The following is a 24987-nucleotide window of genomic DNA, read 5'->3' on the forward strand; positions in this document are numbered from 1 at the left end:
TCATTCTGCAATTGTGTAATCGTACTATAATGGGTTTCTCTGCCTATTTATCCACAATACTGTATATTACATTTATTTATGTTGACAGTAAACTGCCAATCTCTACACCAAGCATGATCCTCAGCAGGTCTTCCTACATTTTGCTACAATTATCAAGCATCTTGGCCTCTCTGTAAACAACAGCACAATCCACAAAGAGCCACAGTGAACTTTTGATATAATCCACAAGGTCCTATAACACTCTCTTGGGGTATGCCTGATCTTACTTTTCATCTGAAGGTTTCTTTCCTTTGAGAATGACATGCTGTGTTCAATTTGCTTAAGACTGTTCAATTTACAATCAGTCACAAAGCCGGTCTGTTATTTTGAACACTCTTATTTTGTTCATTAGGCAGCAAAGTAGAAATGTATCAGACACATTCTGGAAATTAAGGAAGACAGCATCAATGTGGACATCAGTATCTACTGCTTTCTGGGACCCACGGAAAAAATGGAAATGAGTATATGGCATTGTCGGTTGGGAGGCCCCATTCAGGTAAGTTTGGACGCCAAGTGCAAGTCTTACTTCAGTCAATGCCAGATTGGGTGACTTGCGTGCGAGTGACAAGGACGAAATGATGATGAGGACAGTACAACCCCCAGTCCCCGAGCAGAGAAAATCTACAACTCGGCTGGGAATCGAACCTGGACCCACTTGCATGGGAGGCCAGCACATTACCATCCAGCTAAGCAGGTGGACACCCATGGACAAAAAGAGTGAGCTAGGTTTCACATGATTGTTATTTTTGAAATTCAGGTTAATTTCTACAAAGCAGATTTTCGGTCTGGAAAAATTCCATAATACATGAACATAAAACACATTTCCAAATTCTATGATGATCTAAAGGAGGAACCACTATAAAAACTTCTGCAGTAAACCAGTTTCGGAAAAATGGCATTTAGTACTTAAGTCTTTTCTCTGTCATCCTCTGTTTCAATGCCATTATGTCTGGACAAAAGGTTTCAATTCTTTTACTCATTTAATAATAATACCAAAACTTTTTAGGACTATCTGTCTACATAGAATTATACTTTTGAACCTGCTGAACACTTCACACATGGTCCTCCTTACCCTAAGTTTGGTTTCATTCAGTTTGTCCATGAGGCTTTGGCTACATTTAAATTTACAGTAAAGCTCTCTTTGCTTTTGTAGCAGCTTTCTAACATGATTGTAGAACCACAGTGGGTCTTTCCCATATCTCACAACTTTGTTCAACATGCAATTGTGCAAGGCATATTATACAATACTCTTCAACATTGTCTAATGATGCTCAAGATTTTCCACTCTGGACATGAATTTTTCATGTTGACTACCCAGATAATTTGATTTTTTGTTGTTGCTCTTGCTCACCTGTTGTTCTTGCTCACTAGAAATATCTATCTCCCTTTCTTTAGGTTTCTATTTACAGTTGTATTCAGTGATGCTGTAATGGCCTCATCATCACTAATTTCTTGTTCCACATTAACTGAGTTGAAAAGTTTGGGCCTGTTGGTAACCAGCAGATCTAATATGTCACCTTCACAAGTTGGTTTTCTGATTAGCTGCTCAAGGTAATTTTTGGGTAAGTCATTTAGAACAATGTAAAATGATTCCCCATCTCTACTATCAACCTTAATCACTTGAGTCTCTGAAGTTACAGTTGCTGATCTGAAATCTATCACAACTTATAAATTTATAAGGAATAACAAAAAAATGAAGAAAACACAACCATTCACCCACAGCTGGCTGATGTGTGGCACATAGAAATGTGCAACAGGTAACAGTATTTACAGTAGCTTTCAAGCTCTTGCTGTTTCTCACATTCACACACAAACACATAGACATCAAAATGCACATAGCTGTGGCAAGAGTGGAAGTTACTTTGGCTGATGGATGTGGGGAGGGGGTAGGGAAAGATGACTGAGGCAGGGAGAGTGAAATGGGATAGTGTGAGGCAGGTCTTTTGACATGGCTCCACAAGATGGAGAGTGTTCAGAGAGCATAGAAAATATAAGAGGTAAAGAGAGGGAGAGGTGGGAATGGGGAAGGAAGAAAGGAATGAAAGGTGAACATGAAGAAGGAGACAGGAAGGGAAGAAAGAAAGGCAGAGGGGTGGAAAAGGGAGGGGGAGGAGGAGGGATGGAGATAGATGAACCCTTTGTCTGCAGGAAAGATGATAAGTTCTGGACTGATTTTCAGCTTATGGATAGCTATGTGTTCCACTGACATGCTGCTAGACTAATTGGGGAGAGATTTAGGAAAGGAATGTAAGGCCAGGTTAGCAGAAAGAGAAATTCCTAAAGAGTTACCAAGAGATGACTGGGTGGAAGGGGAGGGGGATCACTATTGGAGGGAGGTTGGAACTATTTTAAACCAGGTTATATGTGGAGGTTTTGGTTGGCTGTTGTCAGGGAGGTATGTGGTGAAATCTTCTCCAAGCTTCCCCTAAAATATTCTGCCACTACTGGTCTTCAGGGCACAGGTATACTAAAGCATCTGTTGGCCATGTTCTATACACCTTTATCTGTACTAACTTCACTAGATAGCATATCTGGCTTCAGCTAACTTTGCTACTATGTGGGCATTTAGATCTGGAACCTTTCCACAAATGCTCCAGCAGTTAACTAATACCATATCAAAGTTTTCTTCCTTCTATCTGCAATGACAAATGCTACTGTCTTTAAATAATGGGGTTAATATTCTTCCATATCCAAAATCAGAATGCATTTATTGAGGCTGTGGAGGGATTTGTTTATCATAAAGGAACCAACATGTGCATGCTGCACCTACTCTGGCACCCTAGTACCCCTTTCTGCATTTAATACATGCCTAACCTATTAAGGGGGGTGGATCCAACAATCTTCCATCCGACAGCGGAGGCTGAGAAATCCACATCCAAGATCATCACAGTATCATCTCTGCCACTGGTTTAAGCCTCCCAATTGACTCCAAACCAGAGGGCTGCAATCAGTTCTGACAACAATGCTGCAAAACACTAGCTCCACTTCCACTCCATGCATGAGGCTAGCCGTCTTTACCAAAGCAGTCAGCTGCCTGTAGGAACTGATGATGTTCTCTGAATTCAGGCAGGAGGCATTATTTGTGATTCCACGCCAGTCACTAATTTTTTTTTCTTTTGCAGCATAATTTGAATCATTCACCATCACTTCTGGATTTAGTATGTCAAGTATAATCCAAAACAGTTGTTTGTAACCTCACTCATCCCAGGGACTGTTTTAAGTACCTAAATTCTGAATGCATCCTTACCATAAGGTAAACTACTGGTGCTAAATTTCAGTTGCAGTTATAGGTAATCTTGTAAAAAAAAAAAAAAAGCAACAACAACAACAACTTATTTTAAAGAATAAAAAGGACTTGCAGTGACCAAACAGTGGTGTCTGTTTTAAGATTATTTCTTTTATGTAGCCCTTTCATTCCTACAGATGTGCTCTCTGCATTCTGTGCTGAGAGTGGCTTTGTTGTGGCTGTACTACACACAAAATGCTGAAACCAGTGCTGAGAGATGGTGTTCCACCTGTTATGAAATACTTACCATCTGATTTTAAGAAAACTATTTGCTGAAAAAATTGACTTTTGCACAACTTACAGTTTGATAACTTCACTCGATTTATGAATTTCTTTTCATTATACATCATAGTTATTGTGCTGCATCAAAAGTAGTAAAACATTGCATGAAATTTTGAAGACTGCAGAGGAAAAAAATGCATTGCATAAAATTTGCATACGGTTGAGTTCAGCTCATACGTTGCAGTACATAAATGTAGGTAAGATATTGAAATTTTATTTAAAATTGAGAGTACAATGACATCTCATATCATTCTCAAATTATTGGTTTTCATACCCAATGGGCAGTCCCATGCAACTTGCTCATTCCTATTCCTGCACATCGGTAATTATATGGTCATAACAACCGTCATAAATCATTCAAGATATCAAAATGAGGCTTTTTGCAAAGAGGCACATGTGTTATGTTATAAATACCAGAAACCATTTTATTCACCAAGATATGGAAGTAGCTTGTCTGCAGCAGTGAGAGGTCAGTGGCTCAGGAAGCATACAAAAGTCAATATCACTGTAGAAAAACCCAAGCAGCGTGCATATACATGTCCACAGCACCTGGGGAACAGCAGAACAGCGCATAGGGCATGTATACATGTCCACAGCAGCAAAAGGGTTAAGATCAAAGAAATCCAATGAACGCCATGTTGTTTGCAGACAACAGCATGGTGATATGGGATGAGCACAAAATGAAGTGCAAAAGCAAGTAGAAATATGGAACCAAGAGGGAGAAACAATTTGGAGGAGAATAAGCACAGAAAATATAAAAACAGCAGTGATGGCAATCAGAAGGAAGGAAGTGGAAATGGAGAAAGTCAAAAATCAATAGAAAATTTTTGTAAGAGATCAAAAGTTTCAAGTAATTAGGAAGTCAAGTCACCTGTTATGAACCTGCAGAGCAGCAAGTTACATATTAAGCTCTATCTGTGTTTTCTTAGAGTTTAATTCTTCAATTCCATGAGTGTTTTTCTATTTTATAGGTGTAATCTTGTGTTTTGTAACTGTGAAGTGTAAATTCAGGCAGTCTGTAGCATAGTTGTGATTTATTTCCAACAAATAGCTACACCTCAATAAGGCAGCCTCCAACAACGACACGCCAGGAGAGTATCAAGTTGGTAATTTAGGTATCCTTGTATGCTTTTATAGTTTACTCCTTAAGTCAGTTATGCTGGGATGGATCCTGTGTGCAGACACAGGAGGAGGTGACAGCGGTTCACAATCAACTGAAACTTTTGGCTACAGTCAACTGTCTGTAGGCTGCTGCCTTGGGAAGTAGTGGTGGTGGAGAATCTGGCGTGTCACATGGGACATTGAAGGTGTTGCTTGTTTCACCAATGGGCTCTGCTACTGGGGCATCTTCCAAGGTACCCGATGTGATGGATCCAATCTCTCTGCAGGGTGAGTGATAACTTGTTTGTGTCCCTTGAGGTGGAAGGCCAATGTGGAGGCTGGCCTTATGGTCTCACCCACTAACATTTTCAGTGACAGGTGGATGTCTCTTCTGCAGGGTCTGAGCAGGCAAACGGAGGAGGGGTTTGCTACTTATCAGGAGCTCCAATGTTAGGAACAAGAGCATGGGCTGGAAAGAAAGCCAATGTGGACTCGATATGTCTGCCGGAAGGCCTTACCTGCCTTACGTTGCCTGCATCTATTGAGCATGCAGGGTGCAGTTGTCTGCAAGCTGTGGCTCACATCAGCACAAATAATGCCTGTCACTTGGGTTCTAAATGCCTTTACTTCAGTTCTGAGGCAATCCTCAATTCATATGACTGGCTCGTGGAAGAAATGGCTAGACAGTAGTTTGAGGTACTCTAATGAACACTCACCAGTCGACACGCAGAGAGTGAAATCAGACTATGTTCACTCAGAGTCATAATTTTATCAGTAAACTGTAGAAGTATTCATAACAAAGTTCCAAATTTTACTGCCCTCCAGGAAATTTGCCATGTTCAAATTATTACGGGGACCAAAAGCTGGCTGAAACCTTAAGTAGAAAGCTCTGAAATATTTAGTGAGCCAAGGAATGTACATCGGAAACACAGATTAGACACCATAGGAGGGGGAGTGTTTGTTGCAGTTGCAAAAATATTCTCTACTGAGATTGAATTTGAGTGTGACTACGAAGTTATCTGTATACATGTAACTGGTCTAGGTGAAATCAAGTTAACTGTTGAATTTTTACCAGCCACGCCATTCTGCTGCGACAGTTTTAGAGGCATTCAAAGAAAGTCTACACTCAGTGGTGTGGAAATACGCAGATCATACAATATTAGTCAGAGGCAAACTTTAACCTATCATATTAACACAATCTTCTATTGGTTCTTGGTAGAACAACATTATAATAAATGAAAAGCACCAGTTTGCTTTTGTTCTACAATATTCAATATTGTAGAACAAAAGCAAACTGGTGCTTTTCATTTATTTTAACCTATCAGGTATAGACTGGGACATCTATGGATACATTGCATGAGGTATAGATAGGCAGTCTGTGAAATACTTCTAAATACGAAACTTCCTGGCAGATTAAAACTGTGTGCCGGACCGAAACTCGAACTCGGGACCTTTGCCTTTCACAGGCAAGTGCTCTACCAACTGAGCTACCCAAGCATGACTCGCGCCCCGTCCTCACAGCTTTACTTCTGCCAGGTTCGCAGGAGAGCTTCTGCAAAGTTTGGAAGGTAGGAGACAAGGTACTGGCAGAAGTAAAGCTGTGAGGACGGGGCATGAGTCATGCTTGGGTAACTCAGTTGGTCGAGCACTTGCCTGTGAAAGGCAAAGATCACAAGTTCGAGTCTCGGTCCAGCACACAGTTTTAATTTGCCAGGAAGTTTCATATCAGTGCACACTCCGCTGCAGAGTGAAAATCTCATTCTGGAAACATCCCCCAGACTGTGGCTAAGCCATGTCTCCGCAATATCCTTTCTTTCAGGAGTGCTAGTTCTGCAGGGATCGCAGGAGAGTTTCTGTAAAGTTTGGAAGGTAGGAGATGAGGTACTGGCAGAAGTAAAGCTGTGAGGATGGGGCGTGAGTCGTGCTTGGGTAGCTCAGTTGGTAGAGCACTTGCCCGTGAAAGGCAAAGGTCCCGAGTTTGAGTCTCAGTCCGGCACACAGTTTTAATCTGCCAGGAAGTTTCATATCAGCACGCACTCCGCTGCAGAGTGAAAATCTCATTCTGGACTTCTAAATACGTTTTCCAAAAATGTCTTGATGAGCTAGTTTGAAGGCTACACACAACAGGAATATTTAGACCTAGTAGCTACAAACAAACCTGACCTTAGCAACTTTGTCAGTGTAGAAGCAGGGATTAGTGAGCATGTTATCATAATGATGATGGTTACTAAAGACAATAAATCAAGAGGGCTAGGAGAGGATTCTTGCTAGACAGAGCAGATAAGCAGTTGCTAGTGTCACACTTAGACAATGAATAGATGGCATTTAGTTCCAGTATGATGGAGGAAGAGGAATTATGGGCAAAGTTTAAATGGATCATATATCGTGCTCTGGAGAAGTATGTGTCGAGTAACTACTAGATTAAAGATGGAAAAAAAAAAAAAAAAAAAAAAAAACCATCTTGGTTTTATAACAAAATCTGGAAGACACTGAGGAAGCAAAGATTGTTGCACTCTTAATTCAAAAGAGAATAAGCAAATGACAATAGGCAAAAGTTATTAGAGATTTGTGCCTCCATAAAAAGACTGATGCATGAAGCAAACAACAACTATCATTGTCACACCTTAGTAAAAAAAAACTTACGAAAAATGTGAGACAATTCTGGCCCCACATAAATCATTAAAGGGATTGAAGGCTTTTATCCAGTCACTCATTAACCAGTCTGATGTAGCAACAGATTATAGCAAAAAGAAATCTGGAGTTTCAAATTTTGTGTTTAAGAAGTCTTTCACATAGGAGGATGACACAAATGTACTGTCGTCTGACCATCGTGCAGACTCCCATACAGGGGACACAGGTAATAGGCATCCCTGGTGCAGAGAAACAACTGAAAGGGTTGAAAGCAAGTTAAGTCACCAGTTCCATATGGAGTTCAGTTTTACAAAGAGAACTCCATGACATTGGCCTTATATTTAGCTTGCATTTATCGAGAAAACTCTCGCTTAGCGCAAAGTCGCAAGTGACTGCAAAAAAGTGCAGGTGACTCATGTATATATGAAGGGTAAATGAACGGACCTGCAGAATTACAGACCAATAACATAACATTGGTTTGCTGCAGAATTCTTGAACATATTCTCAGTTCAAATGCAATAAATTTCCTTGAGACGGAAAAGCTTCTGTCCACAAACCAGCACGGTTTTAGAAAGCATTGCTCTAGCGTTACTCGGCTTGTCCTTTTCTCATGTGATATCCTGTGAACTATGGATGAAGAGCAAGAGGTAGATTTAATATTCATAGATTTCCAAAAAATGTTTTACATGTTGGCCCCCTACAGCATCCTAACGAAGGTACAAGCATACAGACTAGATATGCAAGTGGCTCGAAGTTTTCTAAAGTAGAAGTACCCAGTATGTTGTCCTCGACAGCATGTGTTCATCACAGACATGGGTATGCCCCAGGGAAGTGTGACAGCACCACTATTATTCTCTACAAACATATATGATCTGACAAACAGGGTGAGCAGCAATCTGTGGCTGTTTTCTGATAATGCTTTGGTGTACGAGAAGGTGTCGTTGAGGCCTATAGGATGATAAAGGTGCTTTGCACAAAATTTCAAGTTGGTGTGATCAATGGTAGCTAGCTCTAAATGTACAAAAATTTAAGTTAATGCAGATGAATAAGGAAAAAATCCCCTAATATTTGAGTACTGCATTAGTAGTGTGTTGCCCGACACACTCAGGTCAATTAATTATGTTAAGAGTAACACTGCCAACCAATATGAAATGGAACTGACATGTAGGGATTGTAGTAAGGAAGGTGAATGGTAAACTTCAGTTTCTTGGAAGGATTTTAGGACAGTGCAAAGGTGTCCACGTACAGAACACTAGTGCAGCCAATTCTTGAGTACTGCTCGAGTGTTTGGACCCCACCAAGTCAGGTTAAAGAAAGACATTGGAGCAATTCAGAACCAGGCTGCTAGATTTGTTACTGGTAAGTTCAATCCATGTGCAAGTGTTAAAGAGATGTTTCAGAAGCTTAAATGGGAATTGTTGGTGGGAGGATGATTTTTCGAGGAACACCACTGAGAAAATTCTGAGAACTATCATTCGAAGCTGACTGCAGAACAATTACACTGACACCTAAGTATGCTTCAAGTAAGGACTACAGAGATAATATAAGAGAAATTGGGGCTTGTATGGAAGTTTAGAGAAAGTCATTTTTCCCACACTGTATTTTTGAATGTAACAGGAAAAGAAATGACTTCTTGTGGTACAAGGTATTCTCTGCCATGCACCATACATTGCTTGTGGAGCATGTATGTAGATGTGGATGCAAATGTAAATGTGGAAGTTAAATCACAAATACTGACAAGATAGCCGAGAAAACTGGCGGAAAAAATATAGCCAACAAATAAACTGATGTGCAGGACTTAAGGACAAAAGTAACTTACATATCATATGTTATTGCTAAGTAACATAGCTCGATGAAACTTGGATCATGCATAGAAAGAACTGCTACTGTATAGTACATAAGATAACTGAAAGAAATATGCAACAAGACAAACAGAAATAATACTTTTATTTGAAGACAATAATTACAGTGAAATCACGGCAAATCATGATGGTCACCTGCTCTGCAATCTTCTACTATGCTGGCCATGTGATCTATTGAGTTCTTGTGGTAGGACATCCTATTCCTTCACCACAGTGGATGACAACTGCTGGATGGTTATTGGTGCATGTAGACATGCCACAGTTTGTGTCTCCAATGCATACTACACATGCTTAATGGGATTTAAGCCACATTAATGGGCGGGCCTGTCCCTCCACTGAAAATCCTCACATTCCAAGAGATCCTCCATCTGTGCTGTTACAAACTTAAGTAAGTATACAGGGTGAGTCAGGAGGAAAGGTACATGCTTTGAGGGGTGATATTACTGATGGTCCTGAACAAAAGAATCCAAATGAACATATGCTCTTTTCTTCATCATATCTGACATACAGCTATTTGAAAAATCATGGGCATTAGTCACAAGTTATTCTTCACCAGAACTCTCATAAGACATTATGCTATGTAGTGTTGTCTTAACTGACCAATTCAATGAGAAATTCACTTGCACATGGTAGGGAAATGAGTCCTGCAAGTGAAAAAGTTTTTTACTTCATGTTTCAGTACTATAGAGGTTGCACCATTGTACTACAGTGTTGTTACATGTACAGTCAAAACAGTACGGGTCAGTGTAGTGAAAACGCCACAGGTCTTCAGACAATTCTCACATGCGGGAGATGAAAATCTGCACACTGTTTTGGAAACAAATTTCCAGTGAATATGTGATGTGATGATGATGACTAACTCATCAGTCCAGTTGTCTTACATAACTGTTTTAATGGAGCATGATATCTTGATTTCCTTCAAAATGTGTTAACAGAGTAATTAGAGAGTATTCCTTGGTTGTCATATGCACTTTCACCACAATGGAGCTACTGGACATTCCATATGGCCAGGGACACAGTACCTCACTGATATGTATCCTGTGCATTGGACTGGTCACTGTGGAGTCATTTTTTGGCCACTGAAGTCACCTAATCTTACTCCATCATATTACTGTTTGTGGGTTTGGCTTAAGAGCAAAGTCTACGAGCACAGTGTGAATACAAAGGAGGAACTTCTCACTTGTATTTTACATGTGTGTGCTCAAGTATAGGACCATACAAATAAGCTCAGATCAGTAACGTAGCAGCAGTCTACAAGAGCTGGGAAATGCACTGCAGTTGACGGTGGATTTTTTGAACATCTTTTGTAAGGATACATTCACAGTTAAACTAAACATTAGATCACAATGTTTCATTTACTATCACCTGCATTTCTCCAATTCCCCACTGTCTTCATCTGTTTCCTTGTAAACTATAAAGAACAGGACATATGTTCACATAAATTTTTTTGTTCTAATCAAAGCATGTACCTTTCCTCCCAACTCACACAGCACAGATGATGATGATGATAATAATAATAATATTAATATTGTTATTATTATTATTATTATTTGTGTGGTTGAATGATCTGGTACAAACCTTTTCATTGGCTGCCAGTCTGGCAAGTAATGTGTCCCTAACTGAGGTGGTAGGGAGCTGGTTGGAGAGTGGTAAGGTGCTAGGTCAGCTAAATTGTATATTTTAAAGGTAGCATACTATCGAAAAGAAGTGAACACTTTACAATTAGCAAAACACATAACTTAATAGTGGGAGCACTGATGATTAGTAAATAACGCAGTTCAACCCATGGCTTACCATGTCAATAAATACAATTCTTAAAATGCACGGGTGCAAGATGTAACTTACAAAAATCAAAATAATTTAAACTAAGCAGTTGCAGCCAGAATTATTAATTGCCATACATCATTTCTCATTAACAGGCAATTACAGCTCAAGAACTTCAATTGACCAAACAAATAGCAACACTTAGCAACTCAACTGACAGCTTAAGGCTCAATGCTAAATGACTACCACAGCGAACCCCTTTCTAGTAACTAAATGTGACACACAAATTTCTCTGAGGAACAAGATGCCTCACCCCTAAGGACCAGGTTACAGCAACACCGAACAATCTTAAGTGAACAGAATTTCACCACACAAAATACTTCAATAGCATCTAAGACAGATACAAGATAATAGAATCAATTGCCAATGGCCATGCAAATTAGCTTTATTCTGGATGAAGGTGCTTTAGGTTGCACACAGAATATAGTTAAGAATATAAGTTGCCCACAAGTAATTATTTTGACGGACCTTAAGCTTACATCCAAACATGTATCCACAATGGGACAGGCAGGCTATTAGACTTGTAAACACAGTGAGCCTTATGGCAGAAAGTGTGATCCAAAAAATAGCTGGATAGCAAACTTCCTAGAGCACACAGGCTGATGCAAATGGCTGAACCATGCTTACACTACAAGGCACCTCTAGACTGTGTTGCTTACATTTACTTAAAAGGGATTTAGGAGTCAGCTGCAGTAAATCATAATCACAACTAATTGTAAATATAAAGGCTGCCTGGCCAGTATCATATAAAACTGAAATACAGAAAGTCAAAGTTAGCCAAAATAGCCTTGCTACAGTGGTAACACACCAGTTCCCATCAGATCACCAAAGTTACGTACTGTCAGGCTTAGTTAGCACTTGGGTGCGTGACCACTTGGGTCTGTTGAAAGCAGTTGGCAAGTGGGCTGCACTCAGCCCTTGCCAGGCCAATTGAGGAGCTACTTTATTGAGAAGTAGCAGCTCCCATAGTGAAAACTGACTATGGCTGGGAGAGCAATGCGTATGCCCTTTCATATCAGCAACCAGTTAGCCTATCAGATGAAGAAGATATGGCAGCTGGTCAGTATCGTTCAGACATCTGAGGCCTGTTTGAATGGAGAAAGTTAAGCAAACACTTAATCTCACAGGGTTACGGGCCAGTGGATAACAGCTGCAGCTGATCAAATACGCAGAAAGAATTAGCTAAGCCAAGCAAACAGAAATAGCAAACAAACAAATTACAGTATAATTATTACATGGCACACTGACCTACACATTATCCAAAAGGGGAAAGCAGGCCTATAGTTTAACGTGGAATATATGATGTTTCTGGCAACTCCCCACATCACTGAGAGGTAAAGGATAGGTTGAAAAGAAAACAAAAAGTCCGTGGTCTGACCAAAATTCAATTATCCGACCTCTTGGTTTCCTGGTATGCACATTACCACTAGATCAACTTCGCATATATTTTTTGGCTTCTTTATCTGATCACTTTCATCATTCTTTTATCAACAGTGGTTCTGTGTGGCTGTCACAGGACATCTTTCAACTATGGTCGCAGGTTCGAATCCTGCCTCGGGCAGGGATGTGGGTGGTGTCCTTAGGTTAGTTAGGTTTAAGTAGTTCTAAGTTCTAGGGGACTGATGACCTCAAAAGTTAAGTCTCATAGTGCTCAGAACCATTTGAACATCTTTCAAATTCCATTGATGAGAATTTCTCTCAGCTTTTTATTACCAGGCTCGATACGTGTATACATAGTTCATCTACATGTTTTGGTGAGCGAGTTAATGAATATCAAAATAACTGACATAAATGGCCGTATCATTTGACTGCATTGACTTAGAAGCTCGAATTTTTCACACTGGCAAGGAACTGAAGACCATAGTATGTGACATAAATTTTGACTTAATACTTCAACCCATTCCGGAGAAAAAGGAGTCCAAACAGTTACTCAGACACATGGACGGACAGACAGACAGACAGACACACAGATGGGCAACAAAGTGATCCTATATAGGTTCTGTATTTACTAGTTGAGTTATGGAACCCTAAAAATGAAGTTAGGGCTGAATGCACCTCTGAAAAAGACAACCTTGGGAATGGAGTACAGTGTCACAATAAAGCTGACTGGTCAGTGTCCTGTGTTCAATGATTTGGAGATCAGTACATCCACACAACATTTTGCCTTCCCACACTATAACAGCTGGGTCACTAAAAGATTCATTTTGACAGTCATCCTGGGTGTATTGTGTGTTGTAATCTTTCACCATATGAGGACACATCCTCAATCACTACTCAGACTGAAACTGCTCTCATCCGAGAACAGCTTGCAGCCCCACTCCTCATTGGTCCAGTCACTCTGCTCTTGGCACCATTGCAAATGGTGTCATCAATGTGTGAGTGTCAACAGAACACAACATATTGATAGAAGAGCGAAGAGACCACCCTATGCAGTTGCCATGCCACTGTGGAGTGTGAGATTGCTATCTCGTTAAATGTGGGTAAAATTGTACCAGTAGTTTGATGTGGGTCGCTTGTTGCCTGCCACACAATGCAGCACTCAACTGCTACTGTAGTTGACCAATGTTGACCACCTCATCTCTCCTTTGGGTAGCAATGCCTGTAGTTTGGAATGCTCTCCACCCACACAAAAAAATGCTGTGAGCAATGTCAAACTGCTGGGCTACTCTTGTCACACTTCATCCTCCTTCCAATTTCCCAATGATTCTACTTAACGTAAAGTCATCCAAATGTTGTCTCTGTATCACATTGTCATGAAGAACACCACCACAGGGTACCACAACTTCTCGCTGATTGTCACACACAGTCTCTACCTGTTCGTTAAACTGGGTCATGTTGTGGAGCCAGCCTTATTTGGCACTACAGTAATACCGAACTCATGCAATGTGACATAAAACTTTCTATGTACGACTAGGACACCACTGGTAATATGCTCTCACACTTTTATTCACTTCCAATGTGTAAGTTTTGTTACTTTATCTACCCAGCTTTTAAGTTTTACAGAGCAGTGTAGCTAAACCCAGAGAGTAAGATGTATTCTGTGGAACAGAGATGTCCCAAAAGAATTTTTAAATAAGTTCTGTATTCAACAAATTATGAATCCAATCTAGCATATGCATCTGGTACATGGAGTAGAGAACAAGGGAGGAGAGTAGCACATAGGCAGAAGAGATAAAGTTTTTAAGAAGTGTTGAAGTCCAAACAAGAGAGCTTAGAATCAGACGTGAGGAAAAAGACTAAGGGACAGCTCAAGCTTCAGACAAGAGAAAAGACAGAACAACAAAGCTGAAGTGGTATAGACATATGATAAGAATAGAAGATGAGAAAGAGCCAAAAAGAGAAGTTCTTGAAAATGTCAACAGGAGACTTACGAGGAAGAACTAGAAAGAGATAGGCAGGACTGTGATGAAGTCTATAGAGACAAGAGAAGTAAAGCCAGAAGATATAGTTAAAGAAGGAGAGGAGTGGTGGAGACACATACAACAATGAAGGTTCTTGATTCACAAACTGACCCAGTACGGTGGAAATGGCCAATGAAGAAGAACAAGAAGATTTATGGTACACAGCTGGTTTAGCAGCTTGGCTTCATTCAGAGCTGTTTTCAGGTACTATCAAGTACACATTCAATCACTAAATTAACTAAGTGATGAGGGAGAGAGACAAGACTCTCTGCATGTATAAAATAAGTTGCTTCATAGGCAGTAGCAAATACTGAAAATAAAAATAGATATTCATGGTCATTCAGATGCAGTTGGCATACTGATATATAAAATTATAAACATGGAGAAGAGGGGATCCTACAAAATCAAAAAACTTCCCAAAACTTTTGATGTACACTTCATTTCTTGATTTGGAACAGACCTGTTTTGTGGTAACTGCAGCAAAAGCTGGTAAAAGGATTTCAGGGAGACTTATCAAAATCTGAAGGAAGGAAAATTAGGGTTTAGAGTCCTATTAGCAACAAGACTGGAGAATAGCAATAGCACTGTAAATTTTGGTCTTCATATGAATTATTTTTACCTCCCTATTTATGTATGCAGACTGTATTTGTTGATTTGTTGTTATGGTAATAAAATATGATTGACCACATACACTAAAGGCACACTGTTGTACTCAGTATCTAATTCAAAACACTAATTCTAGTAGCAAAATCTGTGAGGAAGGCGATTTTCTGATACCATGGGATATACACTTCAGCCCCCTACCTAATGTTAGGCAGAGCAGTTGTGGCATCACAAAATGTCTGATACACAAATGCATGCTGTACAATATATTTTACAGAGAAAACAATTACTAAGACCCATTGCGAATACTGTTGCTTGTAAAAATATACACATTAAAAAAAGAGAGAGAGAGAGAAACATGCATCATCACATACAAACAAAAGATTACAATTTCAGGAAATTTATTCAAGAGAAATAGTTTCACAAATTCAGTCATGTCAGTAACTTGTTGGTCCACCTCTGATCCTTATGCAAAGTAGAACTGTTGGATGTCCTCATGTCAAACATTGCCCAGCTGGTGTGTCAGATCTTCAAAATCCTGAGCTGGTTGGAGGGCCCTGTCCATAATGCGCAGAATGCTCTCGATTGGGGAAAGATCTGGCAACCTTGCTGGGTAAGCTAGGGCTTGGAAAGTATGACGACAAGTAGTAGAAACTATCACCTTGTGTGGGTGGGCATTACCTTGCTGAATCGTAAGTCCAGTACGGCTTGCCATGGAGGGCAACAAAATGGAATATAAAATATTATTAACATACCACTGTGCTATACAGTTGCTGCAGATGACACCACAGGATTCCTGCTAGGAAAAGAAATGGCATCCTGGTTGTCAGGCCTTATGGCAGATGACAGTCAGGTTGATATCCCACCACCATCCGAGGCAGGCCTTTGGCCTGGAATCTCATTTACTGAAGCAGAACTATCTTCCGTGATGAGTCCCACTTCGAAATGAGCCCCAATCACTCAGCATAGACGTGCCTTCAAACACCGTGCACAGTGGTGAGATGCCAACCTGACAGTCACCTGTCATATGGCCATAAAACCAAGAGTGATGGTTTCGGTTGACATTTCTTTTCATAGCAGGGCCTCTTTGGTTGTTATCTGTGGCACACTTACAGCACAGCAGACCGTTGTTAATATTCTTTTACATTTCAGCAAGAAAATGCTCATCCACACACAGCAGGAGATTCTATTGCTTGTCTTTGTTCTGGCCAAACTCTACCTTGGCAAGCAAAGTTGCCAGATCTCTCCCCAATTGAGAACTTTTGGAGCATTATGGGCAGGCCCCTCCAACCAACTCAGGGTTCTGGTGATCTTATGCACCAATTGGACAGAATCCCTCAGCAGGACATGCAACATCTCTATCAATAAATGTCAAGCCGAATAATTGCTTGCTTAAGGACCAGAGTTGGACCAACACATTATTGCGAAGCTCTTTCTTTTGAATAAATCATCAGTTTTTTTAATGAAATTGTAATCATTTGCTGTTTGTACACCACAATGTAACATTAAATACAATAAGGGGTGCTGACATTTCTGACACAGCTTGAAAACATCCTCCATTTCAAGACAGTACCTGAACAAAGAAAAATTTCCGGCTGTTTGTTGAATAAATGAGAGAGACAATATTTCTTGTTTTCCTTGCACTAGAAGTAACGATTCTCAAAAGAGTTACCTTTATAAGTGCTTTTCACAAAGTAAGGTGCAGGACAAGATAATGCTGAACTGAACATTGTCACGAACATGTCAGAGAACTCAAGAGTTTCTAAGTAAATGTTTCTTGAGATGCATGGACTGCAAAAAAGCACAGAAAGAGTGAAAATTTTGGGAAGGCAGATAGCATAACATACTAGTTCATGATATGTAAATAAAATTGATTCTTGTAGAATGTGAGAAAGGTGGTAACTGATCAGCAAGAGTTTTTTCTTCAACATATCAATAAAATATAAAAATTTCAGAACATTACAGTCCATATTATGATACACAAAAAGGGTGTACCTTCACCAAATACATACTATGAGGAACATCAATGAGAATTATAAGAATAATTTCTGCACCTGAAAATCATAAAGCACAGATAATAGCTGAATATTACTGAAATAAGGAAAGTGCTGAGTTGTTATAACATTTAGGTAACTGGCTGAGGATGAAGATGATGCAGAAGAAGAAGAAGAAGAAGAAGAATTTCCTCAGTCCTGTCCTGACTTATCCAGTGAGTTTAATGAGGAATTCAAACCATAATAGACTTTGTCATTTTAACATACATACAACATAGTTGATAGTGGAAAGAATTAAGAAGAGCAGAAAAAGTTCTAGAACTAAACACAAATACAAATGTATGTTTCTGGGAGATGTGCAAAAGCAGACCAGAAAAGACAGTAAAATTGGTGGTGTTCCCCAACAATCATTAATGGCCAAGAGCTTACCAAATCCACCATGGATAAAATAAGACAGTACAATGCCTCTAGAAACATTTTTAGCCACTAGTTTTGACTTATATAAGACAAATAATGACACTTGTCACCTACTGATGGGAAAGCAAAAATTGATCTGTTGTTTATTTTTTGATTTATCTGTAAAAATGCTGTCAGTTTCTAGTGATGTCAGACAAGTGTCCTATGTATGAAAGATCTCTGTCTCAATCACATTTTTCTCTGCATTATTCCTTAATCTTAAATCACCAACAATTAAACAGTCCTTGTCCGCACCTTACTGATCTTCCTTTGCATGCTTATCTATTTCCCATTTCTTTATGGCTCTCGTTTCTTTATCTGTACCTCTTTTTCATTTATCAGCACATTTTCTCTCTCTTCTATGTACCATCTTGACCAACCTCTTAGCCCTGGTACATGTGTTTCACATCTTCCATTTTACTACATCAAGAACATATCCCTCTTTTGCTTCATTCTATCTCGTCACAGCCTCCATTAAACAGCAAATGCTTCCTCTTCGTTCCTGACCACCACTTTATATGACTACAGCTAAGCTTTTCTTGTGAACACGCACTCAGATACAGAGCCAATTATTTTTATATTTTGTATGAGAAAATGTATCCACAAATCAGCGAGCACGTAAGTGTCATGAACAGATGACACAAAATCTATACCGAACAAAGTTCATTTCCATTGCTGCCACAGACTTCATGCATGATGGAAATAAAATTTATTAATTTATGGCAGCACAACAATCAACTTTTGGACTTACATAATGTGTACTTACTTCTGGTTCTCCAAAACCAATAATGTCAAGCAATGATTCACTTCCCCCAGTTCGTGGATTGCGCAATGAAGCACTGAGACCAGATTTCAGTATAGCCTTCATGAGCTGTTCTGGGGCCCAGCAATAGGGGTCACTGGTATGACAACGGAGTTGGGCAGGGCTTAATGCATGCTTCTCCAGTGCCATTCCAGGGCTAACTTCACTCACAACCTAGCACAAAATAATTAATAATATGGCATAATATCATGCAAAGCTCCAGGCACATTTGTTAACACATATATTTTATGCTTACAAAGGTGTGTACTCTAAAATATCTGCAGGAAAATGAGCAAGAATCTTCAACACCAATGAAGTTTTATACTAGCAGATGTGAAAATTGTCAAATGCCTGATAGCTTCATTAAAGCCTTACAGTATGGCAGAAAGGTGCAAGTTTACACCTCTGGTAAAAATTTTATTTGTCACTGTTATTTTACGTCTAGTGGAGAAGGGGTTGCATAGACTTGGCAAACTGCTGTCCAGCTGTTGTGAGCCGATGTAGACTATGCATGTGGAAAAGGAAGGGGTGTAGGAGGAGATGGACAGAGAGGTGGGGAGGAGGAGATGTATAGACAGACAGACAGCGGGAGGATGAGGTGGACAGAGAGGTGGGGAAGAAGAGGTGGACAGAGACAGGGATAGGAACAGATGGACACAGAGAGGAAGTAGGAGGAGATGTGTGGAATACGCGTGCTGAACATGCACATGAGTGAAGCAGCGGGTAAAATGCTACAGAGAGAGAGAGAGAGAGAGAGAGAGAGAGAGAGAGAGAGAGAGAGAGTGGGGGGGGGGGGGGGGGGGCGGCGCACGCACTCATGTATATGTGTATTGGGGATTTCCACCCAAACAACTGGATCGATGTAAACCAGATCTGGCACACAACCAGCAAACTTCACCAGTATCAGCACTGTGGGTTTTATAACCTCCTAGCTCCAATAGTAGGGGAGGTATGGCCAAGAATGTGCTTTTTCAGGCCCTGCCATTTAGGCTGCCCTGCATGACAGGTGTGTTGTGTGGGAATTGTAGTGGCCTGCCTTATCAACCTCCTCTGCAGGGCAACCTACAAGTCATGTGCAAGAAATGGTTTTCCAGCTCCCAGAGTATAAGCTGTACTGCACTACCAAAATGTTGTTTGAGAAGAATCACCCCGGACAGAGAGAGTGTGGAGGAGGAGTTGTATGTCAGGATGGGGTGAAGAAGACATAGAGAATGGGTGGGAGAAATAAACACAGAGAGGGTTGAGGATGGGGTGGACATACGGAAAGACAGGATGGACAGAGAGAGGGGGAAGCACAAGATGGGCATAAATAAAGAAGCAAGTTTGCGTGTCTAAGATTTCCTCCCAAACCACTGGATTGATTTCATCCAAATATGACACACAAACAACAAACTTCACAGGATGGGCAGAGAGAGGAGTGAAGGAGGTAATGGACAGATATACTGGGGTGGAACAGATGGAGAAGGGATGAGATATATGAAAACAGAGAGTGGGAGAAGGACAGAGAGTGGGAGAAGGAGGTGAACACAAATATGATGGAAGAGGAGTAGATGGGCAAAGAGGGGAGAGAAGAAGAGGTGGGGAGGGAAGAGCATGTGGGCAGAAATGGACAGAGAGAGGGAAAGGAGGAAATGGCCACAGAGAGTGGGAGGATAAGGGAGGTAGAGAGAAAGAAGGAGATGGGCAGAAAGGGGGTGAGGAGATGATGTGCAGACAGGGGGGAGAAGAATTTGGTCAGAGAGAGGGAGAGAGAGGGGGAGGTGGAGATGGACCAAGAGAGGGGGAAGGATGAGTTGTGTGCAATATATCTGTCAAATGCCTACATGAGTGAAGCTGTGGGAAGGGGCTAGTGTATTTATATACAAAGCAACATGTACGTATATATGTATGTTCGCCCATGATCTTCTCCCAAACCCCTTGATCGATTTCAACCAATTTTGGCACACAAAGAGAAAACCTTATGAGTATCAGCAGTATGGGTTTTATAGCCTCCCAGCTCCAATTGGAGTGGAGATATGGGCAGAAACCCATTTTTCTGCCCCTGCCATACAGGCTGCCGTACACAACAGGCATGTAGTATGTGAATAATATCAGCATGCCTTCATGAACTCCTTTGCACAGCAGCCTATGTGTCAATGGCAATAACCTTTTTTCCAGCCCCTGACATGTAGGCTGACCTTCAAGACAAGTTTATCGTGCTGGGGTAGTATTGGCCTGTGTTATTGACCTGCTTGGTAGTGCAACCTACACATCAGAAGCTCTGATGTGTAAGTTGCCTTCCATGACAAATGTGTTGTGTGGTAGTAGTATCAGCTTGACGTATCAGCCTCCTTCACAGGGCAGCCTAAGCATCAGGGGTAAGAAACAGTTTTTCAGTCACTGACATGTAGGCTGTCCTGCACAATAGGCATGTTGTCTTGGAGCAGTATCAGCCTGCTTTATCATCAAGCTTCGGATGGTAGCCTGTATGTCAGGGGCAAAAAAGGTTTTCAAACTGATGACACATAGCTGTCATAGATGACAAGCATTTGTGGTAGTAGTAATGGCCTGTTTTATTGACCTGAGCTACAAATGTGGATGGGCATGGCTGCGGAAGGTAGGGATGGATGGAGGAGGAGATGAACTGAGAGGGGGGGGGGGGGGCAAGAGAGAGAGGATTGGAGCTGGAGAACATGGGCGTAGGGAGAGGTGGCAGAAGGAGAGGGGACTAGTGGGAAGGATTTGTTGGACAGATAGAGGTGGAAGGATGAGGTGGACAGAGAGATGGGGGAGAAAGAGGTAGTCACAAAGAGGATGATGGAGGAGATACGTGGAATATATATGTTGAGCCACACATGGGCAAAGCTGCACAGAAAATGCCAGTATATACAGCATACACAAAACAGAATGGTGTAGGGTCGTATGTATGTATGCATGCAAATAACTATGTCCAGGATATCCTCCAAAACATCTAGATTGATTTCACACAAATGTGACACATAAACAGCAAATTTCATGGCTAAACTCCTAAATTTATAAACTCCTAGCTCCAACAGGAGCAGAGATACAGGTAAAAGCATGTTTTTTCAGCCCCTGCAAGACGGGTGTGTTGGCCACCCTCAACCGTTTTTGTATAGTAGCCTATATGCCAGGGGAAAAATGAGCATTTTAATCCCCTGCCCTGTACAGCAGGCGTGTTGTGGGATTAGTACTGGCCTGCTTTATCAAACTGCTTTGCAGGAGCTACATGTGGCAATGGGCATGGCTGGGTGAGGTAAAGATGTATAGAGGAGGAAATAGACAGAGAGCAAGGGCAGGAGTGGATGGATAGAGAAAGATTGGTGAAGAAGAGGATGGAGAGAGAGAGAGAGAGAGAGAGACAGAGAGAGAGAGGGGAAAAGGAGTGGAGAGACAGAGAGGAGGAGTAGGAAATGAGCAGAGAGAGAGAGAGAGAGAGAGAGAGAGAGAGAGAGAGAGTGAGTCGGGGGGGGAGGGGGAGGAGAGGAGGAGATGGACAGAGAGAGGGAGAGGGATATGAACAGAAGGGGGTAGGAGATGAACATAGAGAAGGAGATGGACAGAGACAGGGTGAAGAAGGGTAGTGTATAGAGGGGAGACGAGAAGGTGGAAAGACAGAGGGAGGAAGAGGAGGTGGACAGATGCAAAGGATAGCTGGCTGGAGAGAGTGGGGAGAGGAGGAGGAGAAGGAGGCATTTGTGCACTGTGTGCGACTTACAGGTATGCTAGCAGACCCTGAGGAAAAGACAGTTAGTTAAATAAAGAACTGGAAGGCAGTAAATAAAATTCACAATGGTTCATTTCAACAAATATTAACACTGTTGAACAATGGGCTTTCACTTACTATAAGCTTCTCTGCACCATCTTAGTACTGACTATAGCCCAAAAATCACTAGTTGAGGTATGTAAGGTAAAGTACAAGTTGTGTCATTCAAAGCAACAGTGAGAGACTGCACTTGAGCTGTGAATCAACTAATCAGTCAGTCAGTCTCTAAGTTCTGCTCCATTGAAAATATTCTATTAACGTAGCAGTGCGGCTTACAAATTGATGTAATTTAATTACCCAAACCAGACAGGGAGTGAGCAAGTGGACAGACAAGACAGGGGGGGGGGGGGGGGGGAGTGGACGGGGGGGGGGGGGGGGGGGGCAGCGGATAGGGGGGGCGGGCGGGCGGGCGAACAGACAGGGAGCGGGCATGCGGAGAGTGAGTGGGCAAGTGGATAGGGAGTTGGCGGAGTTTTAAGAGTGAGAAGAGTGCTAGAGAAGTGCCTTCAAATATGGTGACTAATGGAGGTGCACACTAGGATGGCAAAAACGCAACAGGACCTAAATATTCCTCCAGAACACCTTATATTTGTCCCTGCATTTTCTAAACCTCTGATTGTTCCATCTCTGAAACTATCTTATGTCCCTCTCCATCTCCTTTTCCTGTCATTTTCCTCCTAACTGCTGTATGTACATGTACCACTCTATAATCTTGTAACAGATATCCCTTTCAACATACATTTCATCACTGCTGTTGAACAACATCTTTCTATCTCTTTCCTTCCTCACATTTTTCAATTACCAAATATGTCTTCCTGTTCCCCTTTTTGCTGTCTCACTAGTATCCCATCCTCTCCCTCTAACTTAATAATGCTAGTCTGTGTTACATGTACATCTGTGTGTTCAAAATTTGATATACTTCAACACTTGACAGTTACCTGATCAATAACTGCCAGCAGCTCTTCTAGCAAACAGAAACAAGCCAGAGCTGACCCTGGAGGTCCCCGCACCTTCAGTTCAAGCCATTCATCTTGACCTAAGCTACTCTTGCTGTCACTATCATCATCTTCATCACTGTCGTCATCAATTTCCATCTCATCAATTAGGACTGCTTGAGACTCTACTGCTCCTGTGCATAGTTTTGAGCCATTCATCCACTGGTAGAGGTCTGTGTCTGGATCACTTAACTGCTGTGTGCAGCGCCTCAGTTGAACCTATAAATACAATGAAAAAACATGGCCTTTTTTTATACAACTGAATTAGGTAAGTTAACAGTGTTTTACATGTGAATAACAGTTCTGGTGAATGCAGTTGAAGTGCACAGAACATTTTTAGTACAAAAATGTGCCATTTGAACCAGATGCAGTGTTATATCATGAATCACTGTAGAAGATCCTTAAATTGAAAGCATAGTAAAATCTACCACCATACAGTATCTGCCATTGACAAAATTCTGTTGTTCAAAAGGAACAGTGCATCAATTTAATGAGCACATGAATATGTGGCAAACATGTTCTATTCAATTCTAAAACCCATTTGGTTGTGCTTAAGTGTACATTTTCAATAGGTTTTAGATTGAATGCAATCAGTTTTGATGTGCACATCTTCAAAGGCAAGCTGAAGCTTTTCTCCCCATGAATTACTTCTCTTTCCCACCAAGAATATGTAATATTGACTTAAATGTGATTTTTGTAGCCTTACTAAAGTGAATGGAACTTAAGAAATTCAGCCACAATAGTACAATTAGGACTGCTACTAACTGAATCATCCTGATTTGGATCTCCTATGGCTTTCCCTATTATTTCAGGAAAATACCTTTATCATTCCTGGATTTCTCAAATTAATTCAGACAAATACCATGATCATTCCTAGCAACATGCTTTGGTCATTATACTTTCCATTTCATACCCCTTATTAGAAATAAAAACTTATACAAAATCATTATCATCACCATTAATATTATTCAATCCATTTAATTCTTGGTTCACGTAATGCAGAGAAACTTTGCATATTTGTCTTTGAATGACACGACACTGTGGATCAATGGCACAAAGAATAAAATAAATGTACCTGTCAATATTTCTGCTTTAAAGAATACTGGAGAGGGGGAGGGAGAGTGGGGGGAAGGGAGGGGGAACGGTGGAAGAAGGGACAGGCAAAGAGAGGAATTCAGGTGTTGGTAGTGTAGATGTAAGACACAATGAAGATAATTTGAATAGAAACCACTAAACAATACATCTACATCTACGTCTACATTTATACTCCGCAAGCCACCCAACGGTGTGTGGCAGAGGGCACTTTACGTGCCACTGTCATTACCTCCCTTTCCTGTTCCAGTCGCGTATGGTTCGCGGGAAGAACGACTGTCTGAAAGCCTCCGTGCGCGCTCGAATCTCTCTAATTTTACATTCGTGATCTCCTCGGGAGGTATAAGTAGGGGGAAGCAATATATTCGATACCTCATCCAGAAACGCACCCTCTCGAAACCTGGCGAGCAAGCTACACCGCGATGCAGAGCGCCTCTCTTGCAGAGTCTGCCACTTGAGTTTATTAAACATCTCCGTAACGCTATCACGGTTACCAAATAACCCAGTGACGAAACGCGCCGCTCTTCTTTGGATCTTCTCTATCTCCTCCGTCAGACCGATCTGGTACGGATCCCACACTGATGAGCAATACTCAAGTATAGGTCGAACGAGTGTTTTGTAAGCCACCTCCTTTGTTGATGGACTACATTTTCTAAGCACTCTCCCAATGAATCTCAACCTGGTACCCGCCTTACCAACAGTTAATTTTATATGATCATTCCACTTCAAATCGTTCCGCACGCATACTTCCAGATATTTTACAGAAGTAACTGCTACCAGTGTTTGTTCCGCTATCATATAATCATACAATAAAGGATCCTTCTTTCTATGTATTCGCAATACATTACATTTGTCT

At 41.0% G+C, this 24987-nt stretch overlaps 1 protein-coding gene across 1 annotated transcript in view; it reads right to left on the reverse strand.

The window, feature by feature from the left end:
• LOC124789541 (death-associated protein kinase dapk-1-like) overlaps positions 1 to 24987 on the reverse strand; it is a 248001-nt gene that overhangs the window by 26077 nt on the left and 196937 nt on the right. Inside the window, exon 14 of the mRNA XM_047256938.1 lies at positions 22983 to 23258. Within this exon, the coding sequence (XP_047112894.1) occupies positions 22983 to 23258 (276 nt within the window). The remainder of the gene's footprint in view (positions 1 to 22982; positions 23259 to 24987) is intronic.

This window comes from Schistocerca piceifrons, chromosome 3 (assembly GCF_021461385.2).
Source record: "Schistocerca piceifrons isolate TAMUIC-IGC-003096 chromosome 3, iqSchPice1.1, whole genome shotgun sequence".
Taxonomy (NCBI): domain Eukaryota; kingdom Metazoa; phylum Arthropoda; class Insecta; order Orthoptera; family Acrididae; genus Schistocerca; species Schistocerca piceifrons.